This window comes from Equus przewalskii, chromosome 12 (genome assembly GCF_037783145.1).
Source record: "Equus przewalskii isolate Varuska chromosome 12, EquPr2, whole genome shotgun sequence".
NCBI classification, from domain to species: Eukaryota; Metazoa; Chordata; class Mammalia; order Perissodactyla; family Equidae; genus Equus; species Equus przewalskii.
The window spans coordinates 25,706,170-25,727,896 of record NC_091842.1 but is presented as its reverse complement, the minus strand read 5'-3'; the positions used below and the strand labels follow the sequence as shown (position 1 = coordinate 25,727,896).

Below are 21,727 nucleotides of genomic sequence, written 5' to 3'. Positions count from 1 at the left end.
CACCAGAGTGATTCTCATAACTGAAAGGGTAGCAACTTGCTGTTAAATGCTTGCACTTGGCTTTTGCTTTCACACAAAGGTATGTTAATCAGGAATGGTTGTTAGAAATCCAGAAATGTTTATTAGTGATTTATTAATAGTTTAGAGGGTTTTTTTCCTGTTAAACTGATTTAACTACTAAAAAATGAGTCGTATTTGAGGTTTCAAATTATTTCCTCTTTGACTTGCCTCAGAAAAGGTTTGTTAACACTTCACTGTCTTGTAAATTGCTGCTGCAGCTCATTTGTGTCAGTTCTGCCACTCCTGAAACAAATGCAGGAGTGTCACTTTGGTTTTCCATCAGCTGACACAAGTGGACTTCTTAACTCTTTCACTGGTGGACGTCCACTGTTAAACAAGCTTGTACTATTTTTTATGACTCACTGAGAAGTCATGTCGTGGTGTGATCCCCATCCCCAGCTACCAGTGCTTAAACTTGTAATTTCCAATGTATTGTGTTAAAACAAACTTCTAATTCTGGCTATTTTTCTTTTCAATTTTAGACCTAAAATTGGAAGCTCTATTTTTATAAACACTCTCCTAGAAAAGCCACCGGTGTTGCTACCCCAAATATCATAACTGTGCCCGGGGGCGGGGAGAGCAAGAGCTGGCTGTTTCACATGGTTAAGCAGAATGTGTGGGCCTGCCAGCCGGCGGAGGTGGAGTCTGCCCTTTGCTTTCTTGGCAAGTGCATCTGGCTTTGAAGGCCTTGATTAGGACTTTAGTTCTTGGTCTTTTCTTGCCGTTGTCTCCAGTGGTTCTAAAGAGGTGGAGGACCTCGATGGTCCCCATCTCTTAGCCTCTTTGACAGGGTATGTGCTTCAGCTCTCAGAGTTAAAAGCCGCTCTGTCATCGAGCGAATTTTGGTAAATATGTGGAATGAGATATCTTAAGAAGTGTAAAACTGGCTGTGAGTCCTTTGCATTCAGTAAGCAGTATTCAGAAAAACTGCTGGCTTTTGCTCTTGCATCTCCAAACACCTTAGATGTGATGCCTTTGTTTATTAAGGTAGAGAAGATGCAGTTCAAACCAGCAGCAGAAGGTTTTTCACTGGAGTAGACCTGATTGGTGAACCCTTGGAGCTTCCTAGAGTGCCACGCAGCTATGGCTTGAATAAACCGTCTGGATTTTCTCCCTTGCTAAAAGAAGAGGCAGGAGTGATTTCTGGTATTAATGTGCATTTTTTCCAAGGGACTGAGATGCAGGTCAAAAAGAGGCACGACAAGATGAACGTCTCCCTATTTCTGCTTCAAATTTTGGCTTTTGTTGTTTGAGGTGAAAGTTTGCTTGTAGAGTGAGGAGAAATGGAACTGTATACTGCTGGCTGAGAAGCTGTGTTTGTATCACATTATCTGAGAACTGATGAGGTAGGGAATAATTGGAATAATGAGACAATTCCCTACTTTCTCTTCTCTCTGAAGGTGGTGGAATGCTAGGAGGGGAGGACTCCAGGAGAAATTGGACCTTCGGAACCAGCTCTTGAGAGATGAAATTAAGTTCTGCATCTTTAGGGCTCAACTCCCTTTACTGTTCAGTAATTGATGGCATCATTATATAATTAAAATTGGTATATATGGCTACCGTTTACTGAGCACTGTCTGTGCTAGGGACAGTGTTAAGTAGGTTGGACTCATCATTTATTCAATCATGGGTTAATACATTTAAAGTGCATAAGCTAGTGCCTTGTACAGACATGCTCAATAAATATCAGTGATTATTATGCATTCAGCAGATATTTATCAAACACTTGTTTATATGACGTAGCTTAGGTGCACAGGACAAAGTGGTGAATGAGACAGATAAAATCCCTGCTTCTGTGGCACTTCCTTCTAGTAGGGGGAGCAGACAATAAATAAGTCAACAAATAAGAATTTCAGAGAGTAGTATGTGCTGTGAAGCCGTGAGATAGTACGCTGGATCAGAGTGAGATGGTACTTAAGATTGTTTAGACAGGGAACTTACCTCAGCATTTGAACTGGGACCCGTCTGACATGAGGAACCATTTATTCTTCACAGTGACCCTCTCATTTTCCCAATTTTCAGGTGAGGCACAGGGTGATTAGGTATGTGCTGGACAGCAGATAGAGCTGGGCTGTACAAACCCAGTCATTCTGCATGCAAAGCATGTCCTGTCCTTCGCAGAAAGTGCAAGACTGTCCTGGAGCAGCTGTAGGAGCTGCAATATCTGCAATTGGTTTTTGAGTGAAGGAAACGAATGTGGTTGCAGTGCAGCTAAAACCCTGATGCAATTCAGAAAGTTGCATGTAGGGGCTGGCCCCGTGGCCAAGTGGTTAAGTTCGTGCGCTCTGCTCCAGTGGCCCAGGGTTTCACCAGTTCAGATCCATGGCACTACTCATCAGGCCATGTTGAGGCGGCATCCCACATGCCATAACTAGAAGGACCCACAACTAAAAATATATATAACTATATACTGGGGGAATTTGGGGAGAAAAAGCAGAGAAAAAAAAGATAGGCAACAGTTGTTAGCTCGGGTGCCAATCTTTAAAAAAAAAAGAAAGTTGCATGTAATTTCATGGATACCCCCCCCCATCATTGGATGCAGATTTGAGTGTGAGTATATGTAGGTACAGTTTATTCTGAGGTCCAAAGCTGTCTTCAAATTTTTAAAGGTATAGATGACCAAAAGAGCTTATGGTGCTGCTGCTTTATTTTAGGATTTTCTCATATTGTTTTTTTTTTTCAAAATAGCCCTAGCTGCTAGGACAGAGTTTTAACAGACAGCATTGCAATGGCCATTAAATGGCAGCAATTTTAGCAGGTCAGTATGGGCGGGAAGTGGACAGGAACTGGGCTAGAAACATGAGATGTCTTACTTTGCTAAAGCCTGTAATACCATGATGCCAGCCATCAGGTATAGAGCTCTATTTTGTATTTAATTATCTACTTATGTTTACACATGTTAACGTACCCTTTGGCTTCATGCCATATAAGCACATATTTGTGAAACAAGTAACTATTTAAAACAACAAAGTCCAAACCTTGATGCCTCAAGTTTCAACAAGGAATGTATTTCCAATAAAGACACACAGACATGAGCATTTCCTGTCACTGTCTTCAAACCCTGAATACTTCCTAAATAGGCTCTTCAGTACTTGAACCCAGAGAGAAATTGTTTCAGTAATAGTAATTGAAACCAAGAGGGTAGCCAAGTTCTGGTCAGATCTGGTCTTTCAGTTTCATAGGATGTGGTTTAGATCAAATACCTGTTTCAGCTGGAAGATTGATCATGTTATTATTGTACAGAGAAAGACTTCCGGGAGCTCTTGCCTTACAGCCTTTCACGTGGTGTCTGAGTGCTGGGAGGACGTTCCTCCTTGGGAACGTGAAGTTAACGGAAAATGTGTACACAATAGAATAAAGCAGCTGTAAGTGCTCTGTGGCCGATCTGCTTGTAAAAATTGCAAATAGATTCTTTTTGCTCATTAATCTTAATCATGTTTTAAATAGCATCCTAATGGCCTACCCACTTGTGATGGAATTTTACAGTTTGGGATCATTAGTCCTGGTGTTCAGCCAAGGGTTCCCTTGATGTATTGGGTTGAAATTGTGGCCTAGTAAGTTGGTCCTGGGCAATGAATCGGAACACCTAGGTATCAGATATTCTCTTTCTTTGCTCTGTGAGTAGAAGAGAGCTGAGTGACATAGCCGTGTGTTGGTAGGGACCTTTCTCTTGTGACAGAGAACCTGACATCTGGCTTATGCAAAAGGGATTTTATTGGCTCACATAACCGTGAAGTTCAGGCTTTGATCTGACTTCAGTACAGTTGGATTCTAAGTGCAAATAATGCTTCAAAACCCATTTTCTCTTTGTCTCTTGGTAGTGATTTTATTCTTGGGTCCTGAGTGCATTGGAGGTGAGACCCATCTGATAAGAAGGGACCATTGAATTCTCACAGTCACCTTTGACAGGCGTTATTTTCCCTAGTGGCTCTTTCTGGTAAAATGACTACAGCAGCTCCAACCTCCTATGCATCCAGGGCTAAGATTTACTCTGTCTGGCTTAGGTCATCTGGACATCTCTGGCCCAGTCATTGAAGCCAGGGGCATGTGAGGCTTTGGTGGGCCTGAGTCACATAGTTCAATATGAGCCCCACCCAACTGCGTGGCCAAGAGTAAGGGAGAAGGATCTTCTAGTGAAAATTGAGTAATCACCTGATGAAGAGCCTGCATACTGGATTAGTGGACCAGTCTCTGCTGCATGAAGTAATATCCTTTGATCCACTCTGAAGCTAGAAAGCCCATATAATGAGTCTACAGACTAAATCCAGCCTGTAAACCATTTCCTAGGGTCCCACAGTTCCATTTTGAACAAGCCTCTGGCTCCCTCGGAATATGATTCACTCAAGTTCTAGCTAGTCCATGGGGCCAGACTCTTCTACCCCTGATGCTGAACCTATTGTAAGGGGACTCTTATTCATTAGACCTTAAGATGGACATTATTTTTTTTTGTGTGTCTGCGCAGGGTGGGGGAAGGTTGATTTTCTTTGAAAGAATAAATTGGGGAAATTTAGATATAATTAAAAGATGTCCTTATAATTAATCTTTCTGCTCCCCCACTTCCACCCTACCATTTAACAACACTGTCCTGAAATCCTTGGAGCCAGAATCATTGGATTGATCAGCCTTTTTGATGTAATTTACAGTGAAGCCAAGTTGTCTCTTTATTTGCCTGTTTTCCATCATCCTTTGGTGGTTTGATATTTTTCCTTAAATATACTGTCTTAATGTGCTTTTGGTAAGGATTTTTTTTTTTTAAGAAATTCAATTAGTTGGCAAATATTACAAGATGATGTTGGGAGAAATACATACTCCCAATATAACTGCCATTATATAGATCGACACTATCTTTTTGGAATTCATATTGGATTATATATATAATCTTTTTGCATATCCTTGGATCTGTGGGTTCCACTTACGGGAATATATTGTCAGGAAATAATTATAAGTGTGCTGAGTTTTAGCTATATATTCTGTTTTTATCCCAGTATTGTTTATAATAGTGAACTATTGGAAGCAAGCTAAATATCCACCAGTAAGAGATTAAATTGACAAATTATGGTACCCTCATTCAATGGAAGACTTATCTGACTGTTAAATACGTTTTAACAGAGAGTTTCAACCTTTTTGCACCCCATCTGCAGTGCAGCACCAACTTTTTGACAGATGGAATAGTAGGCTATAAATAGTCGATGGGTACAGTGAAATAGCTGGTGCGTTAGTGGTGACACCAGTACTACTGTTGAATTGCTGCTCTTTTAAAGGCGATTTATGAGAGAAGATTTATATGAAAAAGTGTTCAATGGAAAAGTCTGCAAAATAGAATTTCTCTGTGACCCTAGTTTTGTTTAAAAGGTCCATGTGCATAATATGTACATGCATGTATTTATGTGTGCCAGCTGTATGTGCTCACATGAAAGACTAAAGGAGACACTCCAAAATACTAACTGTAGGTGGTAGGATACAAGGGGACTGTTTTCCTTTATGCTTCTCTGTATTTTCTAAACTTTACAGGATAACTATGTAATACTTTTGAATTTGGCAGCAGGAAAGAAAGCCTTAGTGGCCTCACTTCTCTAACCAGTTTACTGATGTGGTTGAAAACAGATATTCTTTTATTGTACAGGTCCTTTTCTGTCCCTCTTCCTCTTTCCATCTGCCATGCATTAGCAGTCAGCTTTCATCATGGACCTCTAGGAAAAAACCTGATAAATGTGGCCTTAATGGATTTGGACTTTTTTTTTTAAGAATTAGCAAACATTTGAGAGAGAGATTAGTTTCCACGTGATGAACCTGAGGCCTACTTAGAGGAAATGTGGCTTTGGAAACCACATCTATACATTTGTGCTCATTCAGGTGCCCCTTTAAGACATTTGGATGCAGTCATTTATTATCTTTATATATATTGGGTTCCTTCCTCATCTTTCAACTCATTTCACAGTTTCTTCTCTTGCCTTTCTTTTACGTAGATGCAAAAGCAAATCTCATCTCCAGTGAACTGTTTTTCAGTCAGTTGCTGACTACTGAATTCCTCAGGTGACTGAAAAGTGAACAGTTGATGTGGTAATTGGGTGTTTGACGACTAATCCTTTACAATCAGGTAAACCTTCAGGGTGGCTGGCATCCATATGCTAACTGGAAGCAGGGAATTCATGCCTAATCAGTGGTTTGCCTTCACTGGGGCCTAATGAGGCTGTTTTCTAAGGAAGAAAACAAGCTCCAAGCATAAAACCAGAGATGAAAAGTGTAGCAGGCATGCCATTTTTATCATGGTACCAAAGAGCACAAATCTAAGACAGCCCTCTGGTTTTAAACAGGAAAAGGAACTGAAAAGGCCGATTCAAAAACAAAACGAATAGCCAACCTAGAAATCTGGTGCCCCTTAATCATGCCTGCTTTGCACGTAAGTGGGTAGTCAGACCTGTCCAGATCAATAGTGACAGCAAGAAATGTTCCAGGTCTGGGTCAGTAAAATGATATGGCCCTCTTTTGGTTATTTTGAGTCATATAGGATTAAACATGTAGCTCAGCTCTAGAGCCAGAGACCAAAAATGCTTCATTATTTGGTATTTGGAAACTTTATAGTACATGGGTGTATTTGCTTGGTTGTGTTTGGCAAGTAGTATTTGTTCTAGCCAGCCTACACTGGCTTCAGTCCTCAGGCTTCAACTGGATATATATTCTTATTAGTATATTTGAAATATGCAAGGTAGGGAACGGTAAGAACAGTTTAAAAAGAAAAGAAAAATTACTTTGCGCAAAGCTGGCTCGCTGTCCTGTGACCTAAGATTATTTTACAGAAATATAACCAGTTGGTTTATTTTCTTTAAAAAATTTTTTCTCTTCCCTTCCTCCCCTCCCTTCTTTCCTTCATTGCTCTTTTCTTTTTCTTTGGACTTTGAGATTGGTTGATGTAGAAAGTCATGTGTTCCTACCCAACTAACTGGAACTGCTCTCTTAGCTTGCTGCTGCAGTACATTTTAGGACAAAAAGTCTTTTAAAAGCATGAAAATAGCAGCAGACGGGTCTCGTTTGCTTTGGCAGAGGAAACAGTTTTTCTTCCCAAGTAGCTGTGGGTAAGACGTAATCTCCAAAGGTGATCTTGTAAGTTCCAAGTGACAGCAAGCAACTCTGCATTTAAAGTACTCCCTCAATCTTTCCTCCTTGTTATTTTTGCAAGTTTACTTTCTAGGAAGTAGTTTACAAATGGACACCACACATTTCCCATCTTTTTCTCAAGTCATTCAGCATCTGCAGCTGCCAGGTGTGATCCAGGGGTTCTCGTGGTCTTGCTTTGAGACTCCCCCCCGGGGGATGGCTTCTGCCAGTACTGCCGCTTCAGCCCCTGGCAGCTGGAGAAAAGCTGTCTGAGGAACTCATGTTCTCTGGCCTTTGGGTGTATGGCATGTATGGTAAGAAATAAAAACACGCACCCAGCTAGCTCTACAGACTGTTTAGATGAGAGGGAATGATGGGTTTTTTATTGCTAATATGTAGAAACACCAGCATTTGTTAGTGACTTCTTGCTTCTGAATAGACTCTAGATGGGAACAGAATGGGAGGAGTGGATTGGAGCAGTCTGTTCTCTCAAGGAGGTTTCAGAGTAGATCTCGAGTGCCTTGCTGACACTGGGTTTTGGTGCAGCGTTTACCTTCTGTTTTTAGCTCCTCATTTCACAAGGCTGTTCTTTGGGTGACAGGCTCCCCCTCGGTAGCCAGCGCAGCATTCCTCTGAGCAGGCTTTCTGACCCACCCAGCTGCAGCAGTGAGCCACCGTGTTCTGGTCTGTTTTCCATAGGTCAGGGTCTATTGCTGACCCTGCAGAGATCAAACTAAGATGATTAAGCCAGAGGGAAGGTTGCAAAACAGTGTAATCTTTTACCCCTTATTCAGGTTGGAGTAGCCCTGCTTTCTCTCTTCTTTTGGACTTCTTATTTTCTCTTGGCTCTGACAGGCTTGGGCAAGAAGTGTGAGAGCTATTCACTAAGGAGGCAAAGTGCCTGTCCTTAGAAGGCTTGCAAACTTAAAACTTCAGCCTCTTGGGATGCCAAAAGTGAAGGTTGTCCCAGAATATTAGACTTGGAAGGACTAATCCAGACCCCTCACTTTAATGATGGAGTCACAGAAACTCAGAGAGGTTAAGTGACATGTTCAGGGGCACACATTGCTTAGGGAGATGCCCGACCAGAACCGAAGGCTCTCTGGGAGTTTACTCTGTTCATATTGACTCAGTACCTCTGGAGTACACTTCAGTGTTGATAATGTACCTTTTCTTCTTGGGCCATCATCCTCTCCTTAGGGGAAGGGTATATTCTCACACACATCATAGCAGAGAACAGTAGTGAGGCCAGTGATACAGAATGGAGAGTTTAGAATCAGACTGCCTGGGTTTGAATCCCTTTTCCTTTATAGACTGGCTATATGACCTCAGACCAAATCTCTTAAACTCTATTCAGTTTCCCCTCTGGAAAATGAAAATTAGGTTATCTTTCTCATAGGGTTGTAGTGGGTTAAATGTGACAGTTCATGTCAACCCCCTCAATTCATATATGTAATTTAAAAGATATTGCTATAAATAAATGTTTTCAAATCACCTCTCAAACAGGGACCAACCACATTGGCCCTTTGCCTTCTTCCTTTCCATTTCATGCTTCCAGTCATTTAAGGACCAGAACAAGACCCACTGTCTCTCTGAAACCTTTCCATGGGGTGGACTTTGGAATTGGACAGACTGGTTTTATTTCCTAGTCCCACTGCTTAATAGTTAAAAATGCTCAGTTTCCTAATCTGTAAAAGCTCTGATAACCTAGGTTGTTGAGAGCTTTGAAGGTGATGATGCATATGAAGCATGTAGCACCATGTTCCACAAATATTAGTTCCTCTTTGTCAGTCCCTTCACCTTCTTTCCATAACACTAGTTCACGCTCCTCTTTCCTGTTCCTGTCTCCATTTGCAGTGTCTGTGTGGTTTAGCCCTTCATGGTTTTTCTGTTCCATAAGAGGCAGCTCTGTCTCAGCAGTAGATAGTAAGTCCTAGAAGACAGGGGCTTGCCTGATTGTCACTTCATGGAACTGCCTAAGAGACATAAGCAGCTTCCTGATCCCTCTTTGGAGCCAGAGCATCCTCAGGGACTGCAGCCTCTGGGATTGCCCTTGGCCCAGCAGTGCCAGCTCCAGGCCTGGGGCCAGGCAGGCAGTCAAGCCCATCCCTAGGAACAGCAGCCAGGACTGGCACAGGGGAGGAGTGAGGCTGGAGGCTGATGTGCAGAGAGAGAGAAAGGGAGGGAGGCAGAAGCATTTGGAGCCGAGATTGAAGGAGAAAAGCTGGAGGCTGATCTTGGTCCAGCATAAGCTGAGCAGAGTTATTCTCTTCAGTCTTTCAGGTAAACCCGCAAAGCTATAACTGCCTAGAACTAGGTTTCCTGGGTTTGTGGTTTTTGTTTTTTGGGTTTTTTCCTTTATTCTTCTTCCTGCCTTTCCTTTCTCCCCGCCCGTCCTTGTCCCTGGCCCCATTCAACTCATTTTTGCCACTTAGCTGAAGCAGGAGAGCAGAGTCACTTATTTCAAGAACAGGAGAGCTGCTGTGGGCATCTGGGGAGTCCTGCATACCTGAACTGCCCCAGGAGAGCTGGACTGGCTGCTGAAAAGAGCACTGTTCTAGGAGAAGAGAGGCTTGATTCTGTCACCGACTTTGTGATAACAACTACTATAACACTTACTAATACTAATGTTAATACTTACTGAATACCCTCTATGAGCTAGGTATTGGGCCAACATTTTATGTGGATTATCACATTTATTCTACCCACCAGTCCTTGAGGTACAGCTGTCCCATTTTAAAGTTATATGCTGACGGTCACACAGTTGGTGCCATCACTGTGGTTTCAGATCCAGGTTTGTCTGCTCCTAGAGCTCATCCTCTTAATTACTGTGCTCCTGTTTCTTCCTGGATAGTTCCTTGGCCTCGGTGTGCCTCTGTTTCTTTTACTATGAAATGGGGGTAATTACTTCATAGAACTATGTTTACATATGACTATTATAATGTACTAACAAATACAGAGTGGTATTCATTAATAGTGAAGCTCTGTTACTGATGAAATTTGGCTCTGGAGCGCCCAGACTGTGCTGAGGCTCTCCACTTCAGAGAGTTGGCAGGAGGACCGACTGGAAAGGCAGTTCCATTAAATGAGTGTAGTAAATGAGTAGCTAGCTAGAAATCTTGTCTTTTGCAAACCTACAGAGCTGGGACTAAGTGGAAAGGGGAAGGAGTTTGAAACTGCCTGGAAGCTTGCCCCTAGGGACAGGGAGTGACCAGCGATTCAAATTGTCCATAGGGCACAGCGAATTCCCCAACTTGATTTTATCCAGGATCAATCACAAGAAGCCTTATCTTATGGAGAATCTGATCCCCCAGGTATTTCCGGGCAGTGGTACTTTTGAGCAGGGTCAGTGCTATGGTTCAAGAGAGTGTTTCTGAACAAGACCCAAGTGAATGACTCAAGGCAGGAGTAGGCATCTTGGCTGGGCCTGGGGAAGCTGAAGCCTATAGCCCATTGTTCAGATGGGACAAGCTGGGGCTTCCATCAGGCTAACTAGATACCAGTTGGCTGTTAATAATAATGATAGCTGCCATATCAAGTATTTTCTGTGTGGTGGGCAGTGTGTGCCAGGTACCCTTTATCTGCATATCTTGGCTGAATCCTTACAACAGCTCTATGAGGCAGATACCATTTTGCAGGTTGAGGAAATTCAGGTTTTGATCAGGGTCAAACAATAACCAGTGGCAGAGTTGGGCTTTGACTTCAGAGCTGGATCTTTTTTTTTTTTTGGTGAGGAAGATTAGCCCTGAGCTAACATCTCTTGCCAATCTTCCTCTTTTTGCTTGAGGAAGATCATTGCTGAGCTAATATGTGTGCCAATCTTCCTCTGTTTTGTATATGGGATGCCACCCACATGGCTTGACAAGTGATGTATAGGTCCATGCCCAGGATCCGAACCTACAAACCCCAGACCACCAAAGCAGAGCAGGCAAACCTACATCACCAGGTTGGCCCCTAGTGCTGGATCTTTTAACCACGTCAGTGGACTGAAACATCACAGGTTTAGGGCCTCAGGACTAATTCTAGTCCCCACCTCTGGTGAGCCTGAGCCCAAGGGCATCTTGCCTACCTGGATCAGAGTGGCAGGACTCGCTGGGAGAGGGCAGTGGATAGGGCACCCTTGCATACTAGGCAGACCATGTGTTGTTCTCTTTCCAGTGACTGATCGTAAAACTTGCTGCTCTGGGATTGCTGTGGACCCATCCATTGGTGGGCCTTCCTTAGGTGCTCTGGTGTACGTGGGCTCAGTGGTCTAGCCTAGTGGTAAAGGTCATGGTTTCTCAAGCCAGACCAGGTTCTGTTTAACTGATCTTTGGTAATTTACTTTGTGCCTCAGTTTCCCCATCTTTAAATGGGATTGTGGTGAGGATATATGAGTTTTAATGTCCATAAAGTGCTTAGCATAGTGCCTGGCATGCTATCAAGTGTTCAATAATTGATAACTGTTATTATTAGCTATTAGCCAACAGCTAGTGGGTCCAGGGAGACCTTCAATTTTAAAACACTTGAAGTGCTGCCAGCCTGGGACACGGGGCTGGGCACTGTGAGTGAACCTGGGAAAAGCTCTGGGAGCAGAACTATTTTCCCAAAGAAGAGGTAGACACAAAAGGAGGGAGCTCTTTGAGTAATCGGGGCTGCACTCACCATCAGATATGAAAGTATTTTCTTCTGGCTTGAGATCACCACTCCCCTCAACACTCAGCTGGAAGGGGGGCATTTCAAAGAAAGGGACCAGAATGGAAGAAGGGATCTGACCTTCTGTCACTTGCTGATTGGTCATGTCTGAATTGATTTTCCCCTCCTTTTTCTCATCTGCTGTGCATGTTAAAAGTCTTCAGATTTCAGCTGGTTCTGCTGTGTCAGGTCATGAAAGATGCTTTTACATGGAGGGCCAGGTGGATAAATGGGATTAGGGCCTCTTTGGGAGGCCCATCTGTTCCATCCCTACCTGAAGGCCTTGGCACCAGGATTTGGAGGAAGCTGGTATAATGAAGCATCTCTCTGGTGGGGGCAGGGGTGAGTGGCCTGGGGTAGGTGGGTCAGATGGAGGCCAGGAAATCCTCTTATCCTGCCAGGTACCTGGGCCTCCCTCAGCAGCAGGAGCTGAGCAGCAAACCCTGGTGAGTCAGCGTGCCTGGGAATTAGTTGCCAGTCTGCGAGCATGTGGGTTTGTGTAAGTTTGGGCCTTTTGTTTCCTTCAGTACTCTGGTCTTTAGAAACACAAATCTGGAAACCAGACCCTCCACATGCTATAGTCCTGCTTGTTTTGAGATAATTCAGCTTGAACAGTTGCTTCCGGTGTATGCTGGTCTTCCCAGAATTAACCCTTTACCTTTTAAAATTTTAATAGGCTTCCTAGCTGTACTCTTAAAGCATAAAAAGACTTAGAAAAAACTGACTTGGGTCTCATTTTCCACACCAAAAACCCTTATAAGAGTTTCAGTGTATTTTTGAAGCCTAAGTGAAACTGCAAGTCTTGAGAGCATGTGTAGACATGTCTCTTTGTCTTTTATTCTCTGAGTGTGGAAAAATGGGACACACCCTGATATGATACGTCTCCAATAACTAAAGGGATGCTTTTGGTCTTCATTTTAAACTTGTATACTTAGAAATTACCCTTACAATTCCTTTTGGAGATAACTCCAAATTTATCCAGGGACTATTTGGAGGAAGCTAAAGTTCTTTAGGTAAAGTTTAAAGTTCCAACTTGCCTTAAAAAGTACCCTTCTGCCCCACTGCTGGTCTCCTAAGAGCTTTGAATTTGGATCACGAAGGTCCATGAAAGCTCCCGAGAGCTGGAGAGGCATGGGACTGACATTGATTTGGTCTGCTTTCCCTACTGTATTTCTGGTTCCTGGTCTAAATTTCTATTAACATTGCAATTTCAGTTGCTGCAATTATTATAGCAAAACACAAAATTTTATGGGTATTAAATTGTAGATGGATCATCTAGTTTACTAGTTGAAAGTAAGAATAAGAGTCATGAGTAGACAGAGTCTTCAGAGAAATCACCTCACCCCTGGCCCAGAAATTTCTAGCAATTCTTTAAAAAAAAAAAAAAACTTTAATTATGTAAGTAATAAATAAATCACCATGATGAGTTTGTTATGTAACAGTGCAGACTTTTTCATCCAGTCATTATTTACCATTTAGAGATTGTATTTGGGGAAATCAGCCCCTCTTTTAAAGTAGAGACACCCTCGTGGAGGACTGAGCCTGCAGGCCCTTTAGCACATTCATATTTATTGTGATCTTGGCTTGCATTCTACATACAGCCTTGCAGAGGACCTGAGGGGGGAGAAAAAGAAGCTCTGGAACTGGGAATCTTGGTATGGAGTACAGGCTTGGTGGATGGCTCCAATAGGTGGGCAGAGGAAGGGTGGAGAAAGGGTATTTCACCTACTTTGGAGGTGAGATCCAAATTCCCAGAAAGGAATTTGAAGAGATCAGAGACAAATTTCACTTTGCTATTTGGCTAGGACTGTACTTGTAGTCTTAACTCTGCCTTATCTTAGGCCATTATGAAACTCTATAGTTGTCTTGGATGTGGCCACCCCTTCTCCCTACTCAACCTACTTAAAAAGAAAATCTGAGGTGACATTAGAGACTAGAAGATGAATCATTTATTTCCACCTTCTGGCTTAACCCAGGTCCAAATAATTTTCTTATGTAATGGCAAGTTGGCAAGACAGATTTCCTCTGGAATATTTTTGGCAAAACTGTAGTCTTCCTTGATGCATTCTGCACATGAATCAACCTCTTTGTAACCTATGTTACCTTAAGAATTTTAGGAATTTTCCTTATTGGTTCTCCATATGTGCCCTAGCCACTGCATTTCCAAAGTGAAGGTATAGAGCTGCCTTAGGTGGGAGGGGGTGTAAACTCAGGGTATCTCCCTGGTTCATGGTTGGCTCATTGAAATACAGTGGTGCTCCAGTGCATAGTCCCTAGAGAGGAGCTTGCAAAAGTCTCACTTTCCAGCGGTGACTGCTCTCTAATTTCCTTCCAGGTTGGCTGGCTCCTCTGGCTGATGGCATGTTGAGGCACGTGGGCCAGTGGCAGCGAGGGCATCCAATCCAGAGGGGGCCACTCTAGAGGCCAGGCCATCAGCACCATGGGCCAGTGCGTCACCAAGTGCAAGAATCCCTCATCAACCCTGGGCAGCAAGAATGGAGACCGTGACCCCAGCAGCAAATCACACAGCAGGCGGGGTGCAGGCCACCGTGAGGAACAGCCACCAGCCTGTGGCAAGCCAAGTGGGGATATCCTTGTCAATGGGACCAAGAAGGCAGAGGCTGCCACTGAGGCTTGCCAGCTGCCAACATCCTCGGGAGATGCTGGGAGGGAGCCAAAGTCAAATGCCGAGGAGTCTTCTTTGCAGAAGTTGGAAGAACTGTTCAGGCGCTACAAGGATGAGCGGGAGGATGCAATTTTGGAAGAAGGCATGGAGCGCTTTTGCAATGACCTGTGTGTTGACCCCACAGAATTTCGAGTGCTGCTCTTGGCTTGGAAGTTCCAGGCTGCTACCATGTGCAAATTCACCAGGTTAGTCACAAATACTTCATGTCACCAGGTGAGCAGAGGAGGAAAGAGAGCAGCATTGGGCAGTGGTGCCCAGCTAGGATAGAACTGGGTTGGCTTCATAGGGTTTTGGGTAAGTCCTTTTTTCTTTTTCTGACCAATTTCTCTAAAGCTACTCAGCCTCCGAATAACTGGACACCAACCATTTTTGCCTTAAGTTAAATGAGAAGTAATCCATGTTGAGCCACAATGCCAAGCTGCTGCCCAGCCCCACTGCTGTTTCAAACCTTTATCTTTTCTCTTCTTCTTTTACTTATCAATTCACGTACTTCCTCACACACTTGATATTTATTGTACACCTATCATGTGCCAGGCTCTGTGAGTGCCAATACAGTGAGTGCTTCTGGGCATATGCCTCTGTCACTACATGAAGCCACTTGCCCCTTCTAGCTCTTCACACGTTGCCTTCAGCTAGCCTATGGGCCAAGAAAGACAGCTGGCCCCAGTTATCAAGCTGTAGTTGCGCATATCGTCATGATCATGTGTCCTTATAGAGGTTGTTTGTGGGGGAGGACATGGCAGGATCACCCCAAAGTGTGGTTTACAGAGCACTGGGTTATAATAAGAATGGACTTTGAGAACCACCCCATATAATTTCTAGCCCCTGGGTAGGTTACCCAACAGACCTCAGATGCCTTATATCTTCAGTGGATACAGCAGTCTCTGAGAAGATGATCAGCGTGAAACCATGTTGTAAGCTGAAAGTTTATATAGATTTTAAAAGTACACAATTTTTGTTTTTTAATAATAGAACTTTGATCTCTGGTGGCAGAGTCACCCAGGTTCATCCAGAATCTGGCTATAGAAATCTCCCTTGGCAGTCACAAAAAATATTCCAAAAACAAATAATCCATAGAGAATCTAAAAGAAAGCAGGAAGACTTCTGATCTGGGAAGAGAGTCTACAGTAATTACTCTTGCAGAATGGGAAACAGGGTGTATGAAGCAGGAGACCTGGGTTTAGCTTTGGAAAGATGAATGAATGAATGAATGAATGAACCATTATCAGCTGCCTATCATGTGCCAGGCACTGTTAGAAACGGTTGACATATAACTTGATTAGTCTTCACCAAAACCCTATGAAGAGTTTTGACAGATGAAGAAATAGGATTAATTAGCAGAGGAGTTAGAATTCAAATCCAGGCCATCCAGCCTCAAAGCTGTGCTATTAATTACTATATTACCTCTCAGTAAATGATATTGTTTACAATTATTAATTGTGCCCCCTCCTTCCTGTTGCAGGAAGGAGTTTTTTGATGGCTGCAAAGCAATAAGTGCAGACAGCATTGATGGGATCTGTGCACGGTTCCCTAGCCTCTTAACAGAAGCCAAACAAGAGGACAAATTCAAGGATCTCTACCGGTTTACATTTCAGTTTGGCCTGGACTCTGAAGAAGGGCAGCGGTCACTGCATCGGGAAATAGCCATTGCCCTGTGGAAACTAGTCTTTACCCAGAACAATCCTCCAGTATTGGACCAATGGCTAAACTTCCTAACAGAGAACCCCTCGGGGATCAAGGGCATCTCCCGGGACACTTGGAACATGTTCCTTAACTTCACTCAGGTGATTGGCCCCGACCTCAGCAACTACAGTGAAGATGAGGCCTGGCCAAGTCTCTTTGATACCTTTGTGGAGTGGGAAATGGAGCGAAGGAAAAGAGAAGGGGAAGGGAGAGGTGCATTCAGCTCAGGGCCCGAGGGCTTGTGTCCCGAGGAGCAGACTTAGTGACTCTGTCCCAGGAGCAGCAGCAAGGATCTACCTGCTGCCCTGCCGCCAACTGAGGAATTGGACCTTTCTGGAAATTACTGAAGATCCGGATATTTTCTACTTTACACCTTTCTCTGCCTTGTATCTGAAAGGGCTCTAAAATGCTGTATCATGTTTTAGGCACTTTCTTCACTTTTTGGTTATTTTGGTTATTTCTTTTTTGGGGGATCCCCCAAAATATTTGAACCTGGCTACATGTTGTGTATCTTTTTTTTGAAGCCTTCAGATAGAATAGCCTGCCATTTCTTGCACAAATTAGATTTTGGGGGGCGGGTGTAGGGTAGGGCCGGGGAGTGGGACGGTTAGGTTGAATTAACATTACAAAATGATACAGTGCCAGATCTCAGTTTTGCATATTCTGTTTTTCAGGGCAGGTCTGTACTGTGTGTAGTGCTGTTTACATGGTTGAATTTAGGTTGTAATAATTATTTTTAAAGATTTACAGAGTTGAATAGCAGTGTTAACTGTTAACCACATTGCATTAATTCCCAGGCAAATTAAAGCTCTTGGAGAGCAAAGGCCAGCCAAGAGCGTTTGTAGTCTGGTGACAACCCCCTTTTTAGCTAATTTATCCCAAACCCTTATTTTCCTCACTTCTTGCTCATTCCTTCTTTCACCTATTGCATTTCATGTTGAGTTTATCCATCAACATACTGCACCTGTCAGTCAAGTGAGCAGTTTTTTTTAGAACATATTATACTGAGAACCACTTAAGCATTGAATGCAGAGAAAGCAGTGCTACCTCAGTTTTGCTGGAAGTAGACTTTGATAGTTTTCTTTCTTTGATGAGTTTTTCTGTATTTTCATGTTGTAAGTAGAAATACTTTTTTTTTTTTCATTTCCCTTGGAGCCAAAGTTTCTGTTCTTAGTGGTCGGAAAACTGTGCCTGCCGGCCAACTGACTTGAAGGAAAACTGTGGTATGGAGCTCTGCTTGAATTATTTTTTTTTTAATTTTTTTGAATATCATCAGCTTACTTGTCTGGCAAGTGCAGAAGCCTGGGGCTGGCCTGAACTCTGCCAAACAAATATAGAAGCGTATTTAATAGTTAAACGTGTGCCCTTTCCCTTCTTGCTGCACCAATGTTGTCACTTAACCCCCAGGAGTTATTTATTATCTTCTTTGTTAATGTCAGGCTCATTTGGGGTAACGTGATGACTGTTTAGGTTTACATGACCCTCCTCTCCTTCCCTTACCCCCAAATATGTATATATACATATATAAGATATGTATATATTTTACCTATATAAAATATATATATACGCATATATGTATCTATATTCCTTTGTTTCTTTGCCTGCTAAAACTGGCCATAAAAGAGGGAGCTGCCTTCCATATATAAAATATAAGAAGAGTGCCAGGGAACGTCATAATAGAGGCTTTTGAATCTGAATTTGGACCATTTTCACTAAAGAGAAAATGAATTTTCTTAGCCCTTTCCTCACAGGAGGGAGGAGCCCAGTTCCCCAGACTCCTCCGCATGCTCGCTCCATAAGGCCAGCTTTGGCCAAACTGCCAACAAAGAGCTGACTCTGCTCCTGCCTCGTTTCAGTAGAGGGTCCTCTTGTTATTTTTCCATTAAAAAAAAATGTCCTCAAAAAGTGTACTGGAAGGGTGGGTGGCAGGAACTTGTACAGTTCAGCTTCTGACACTTTGGAACAGATTGAAAAGGGAATCTTTTAAATAAAAACTTATAAAAATATTTATATTCTTGAGGTAATGAGAGTTTGTCTATTAAACATTTGGAGTTTTCTCTCCTAACTACCCCATCTCCCAGGTGTATGTTTCTCAGCCTGGGCAGGAATTGCTTATTTTGAGTTCCTTTATTAGCAGCTGTAGGGTTCTGGGCTCCCATCTTTACAAAGATGATTATTTAAGGAGTTTCTGCAGTCGATATTTTTCTAAAATTGAGATTGACATAGGGAACAAGATTGGAGTTTAAATTTTTTTTTTTTTAATCCTAAACCTGACAGTTGCCCCTTCTAGAAGGGCGGATGGGAAACTTTAAAATCAGCCACAGTAGGTTAGCAATACTGATGGAAAGCTGAAGAGGGTCTCAGGCCAGATGCCTGGCTTTGTTCTAGCCTAAGACAGAAGATTGTTGTATAGAGGGTTTCTAGGGGCCCCAGCAGATTCTATGGGCTCAACTGTACTTGTGGTGCCCAGACTGAGGTCTTAAAGAGACCACCTTCTCCAGCCAGTGTGCAACCCCGTTTTTCCTGATTCTGGATTGGGTAGAGGTTGAATAAGGGACAAGGCAGGTAAGGCTCTTGCTGTCCCAGATCAGAAGGGTGTATGGAGAGAAGTGCACAAGAGGGAGGCGTGGAGGATCCTGAGGACTCTGGCGGAACTGGATCCCTTCCCCAGCCACAAGAAGGCATTCCATGCATTAGGTGTACTAGCGGGGGTGGATTTTGTTTTTTAATTAACTATTCAGCTCCGCCCCCAAAAGAGCAATTAAAAATTATCTTTGGTTGTATTTTTAATGATCTATTTGTTACAAAAATGCAAATGAGAAGCCAGAAAAGGGAGCATTCAGGGAGGGACTTAAAGATTTCCTTCCAGGTTGAATCTTTGATGCAAGGAATTGAAGCTTCCGCAATAGCTCTAGGCCAATGCTTGACTTTCTCATGACCACAGGAAAAGTAGTTTTTCTGCAAAGGGATCCAAGATGGGGTGTGTGTAGGGTTTGCAGTTCTACTTGTGTTAAATGAAATGTCCCTGTTCCTCTTAACCTAGAAATAGGTTTGCTGCTTAATGAGTGCGCAGTAATTGTGTGGAAGTGGCTAAACACATGCCCCTCAGGTGAGCCACTGCACCCTTCACTTGAACAGTGTAACACCAGGGTGGTGTGGAGAGAGGCAGGATGTGGATACCATTTTGAAAATAGGCAAATATCTGAGGGTGACTACAACAAACTGAATGTGTGCTGCGAAATTGCTTGGTTTTTGGCAAATGGCTTTGTGAGCTTCTATGATGTTTCTTTAGCCATTTATTAGAAAGCTGTATGAGATGAAGTGTTGCTTTACTGAATTGTTCTTTCCCCATCCCTGCCTGATTTGAATGTATCATTCTTAACCCCACCTCCTGTAATGACACTTTGCTATGCTTCAGCTGGTTGCCTCAGCAGTTCTCTCTCATCCTTGCCAGATATGCCCACATGTGAGAGTTGGGTCCAAGACCCCATGTATACCCTTCTGAGAAGAAAAATCTACAACTGGGTGAAGGTCCAAATTTCAACTAAGCCCCCAGGCCCAAGGAAATATTAAACTTCCCTAAGGAAAGCACAAACTAGCCTTCTTGGAAAGGAAGAAAGGAGTAAGCCACACAGTATTAGTCGGTCTTTCAAACAAACAGTACCGATCTCCCAGGGGCTGGTGCCAAAATTCAGTCCTCAGTGCTGGAGCCTGCAGGGCGTGGGACTCCATAGTTCATGTGATGGCCTCATATACTATACTATGCCAAACTGTATTAAACAATGGTGGGAAATTACTGGGATAAGGACTTGGGTCTAAAAGTTTAAAAACTCAAACAGATTTCTATTTAGGACTGTGTTTGGTTTGCCACATTTAAAGTGAAGTCTTCAGTGTGCAGTGCAGCCCAAATGTAGACCCAATTGTACAATTATAAGGGCTGGAAGGAAGCTGCTAGGTTTTTGTTTTAGTTGCCTGCTGTGCCATTCTTGTGTCTCTAATATTTGGTTAGTGATTACTTGAACATCTTGGTAACTGACAAAGGTCTTCCGTGGGGGACTCCAGCAGTATCTTGTTTAAACAGCTGAAAGGACTATTGAAAGTTATTAAAGTGTGTTAATTGGGACTCATTTGAGGACATGTGATATTCCTCCTCCTCTTACTCCACAATCTGTTTTCTGAATCATATAGAGGGGCTTCCCACCCACCACACCCCCCCCCCTTCAGAGTTTATTCAACTATGGTAAACTGTAACTATAGCATATATCCAGTTTAACCTGGATTGGGACTGCATTTTAGTGAGGATCTGGTGGTTTTCATTATTGAAAGATAAAATTGATGCTTGAGCACTGGTTGCAGAAGCCAAGTGGTTCAAATAGCTTTGAGTAACCATCAGGTTCTGTTTCTGACTGAGGTGCTGGGGCATCACGTCCTTCCTCTTCCTCTTCTTGAAAACTCAGCCTGCTCTTACAGATAGCTAGTACTTCTACCACCCACCTTCCCTCCCTACTACTTTCAACACAAATCTTGGATATTGCCAAAGGAAGCCATTCAGCAGCTGCTGTGGTTTTTTATTTCCCCCCAACACACATTTATTCTGGGAGAAGTGTCTTCCCTCTGACCCTGGCCCCCAGCCCCGAGTGTGAGATTAATTGCCCTTACTTATTGCACTAATGAATATGGTTTCAAAGGGGGAATTTGAAGCAATAGGCAAATGGGGCTTGGATGAACTGGTCCTACAGATATCCTGCCTTAACCCGCTGAGGTGATGAGTTCACTGCTCATGTGACCCTCCACCTTTGTGGATTCCTCTTGGTTTGTGACCATCGTGTCTGTTTCTTGAAGTTGTACAAACTTGTTGACAAAAGTAATACTTTTGTTTGTATTCTCTGCACTGCTGCACTCTCCAAATGGCCCCTTGAATATTTTTATTACCTTGTTACACACATTTTTGTCTTTGTCTACATTATTTCTTTCTTTTGATGTTTTTTTTATTTGAAGGTTACCTGCTGTTGGATTTAATAAATTTGTTTACTTGACTACTGACAATTCTGCAGCAACAACAACAAAAAACAGTGACTTTATTCTGGGGCAAGATTTACCCATTGGGAGCCTATTCCGACATGATACTGGAAAGCAATCCTATGCTTTGGAAAATAATCCAGAGTACCAGGATCCCTAGACTCTAAATATGGATGTTGACCTCCCACTCACTAAGCTTAATGGCCTTTAGGGGTCCCTGTAGCAAAAAGCAAATAAGCCCTCACAGGGCCACTACCTAAACAACCAGTCTTAGCAACTGATGTGAATTCCCATGAGTAATAAAAAGTGAATTTGAGCACTGCTAAGTGGATGGCAAAAGAGACAATCTGAAACTATCAAGTGCCACTGCTTTGTGACCTTTGGCAAATTAGTGAAATTCTGAGTTTCCTCTTATCCATCTGTAAATCAAGAGACTGTTATTTCCACCAGTGTTAGGATTTAAAAGAAAGTCTATAAAGCATCTAAGACACACAAGTTTAAGGTTTCCAA

General features: G+C 42.9%; 1 protein-coding gene across 9 annotated transcripts in view; it reads left to right on the top strand.

Moving 5' to 3' along the window:
- Positions 1–21,234, top strand: part of DCUN1D3 (defective in cullin neddylation 1 domain containing 3) — a 38,549-nt gene extending 17,315 nt beyond the window's left edge. For 7 of the 9 annotated variants that reach the window (XM_008532246.2, XM_070568386.1, XM_070568387.1 and 4 more), the window contains exons 2-3: positions 14,165–14,700; positions 15,978–21,234. In XM_008532246.2, the coding sequence (XP_008530468.1) occupies positions 14,270–14,700; positions 15,978–16,461 (915 nt within the window). In that variant the 5' untranslated portion in view covers positions 14,165–14,269 and the 3' untranslated portion in view covers positions 16,462–21,234. Of the gene's footprint in view, positions 1–6,026; positions 6,158–14,164; positions 14,701–15,977 lie in introns of all 9 variants that reach the window. The other 2 variants (XM_070568388.1, XM_070568385.1) reach the window with 1 other exon arrangement.
- Positions 21,235–21,727: the final 493 nt, after the last annotated feature.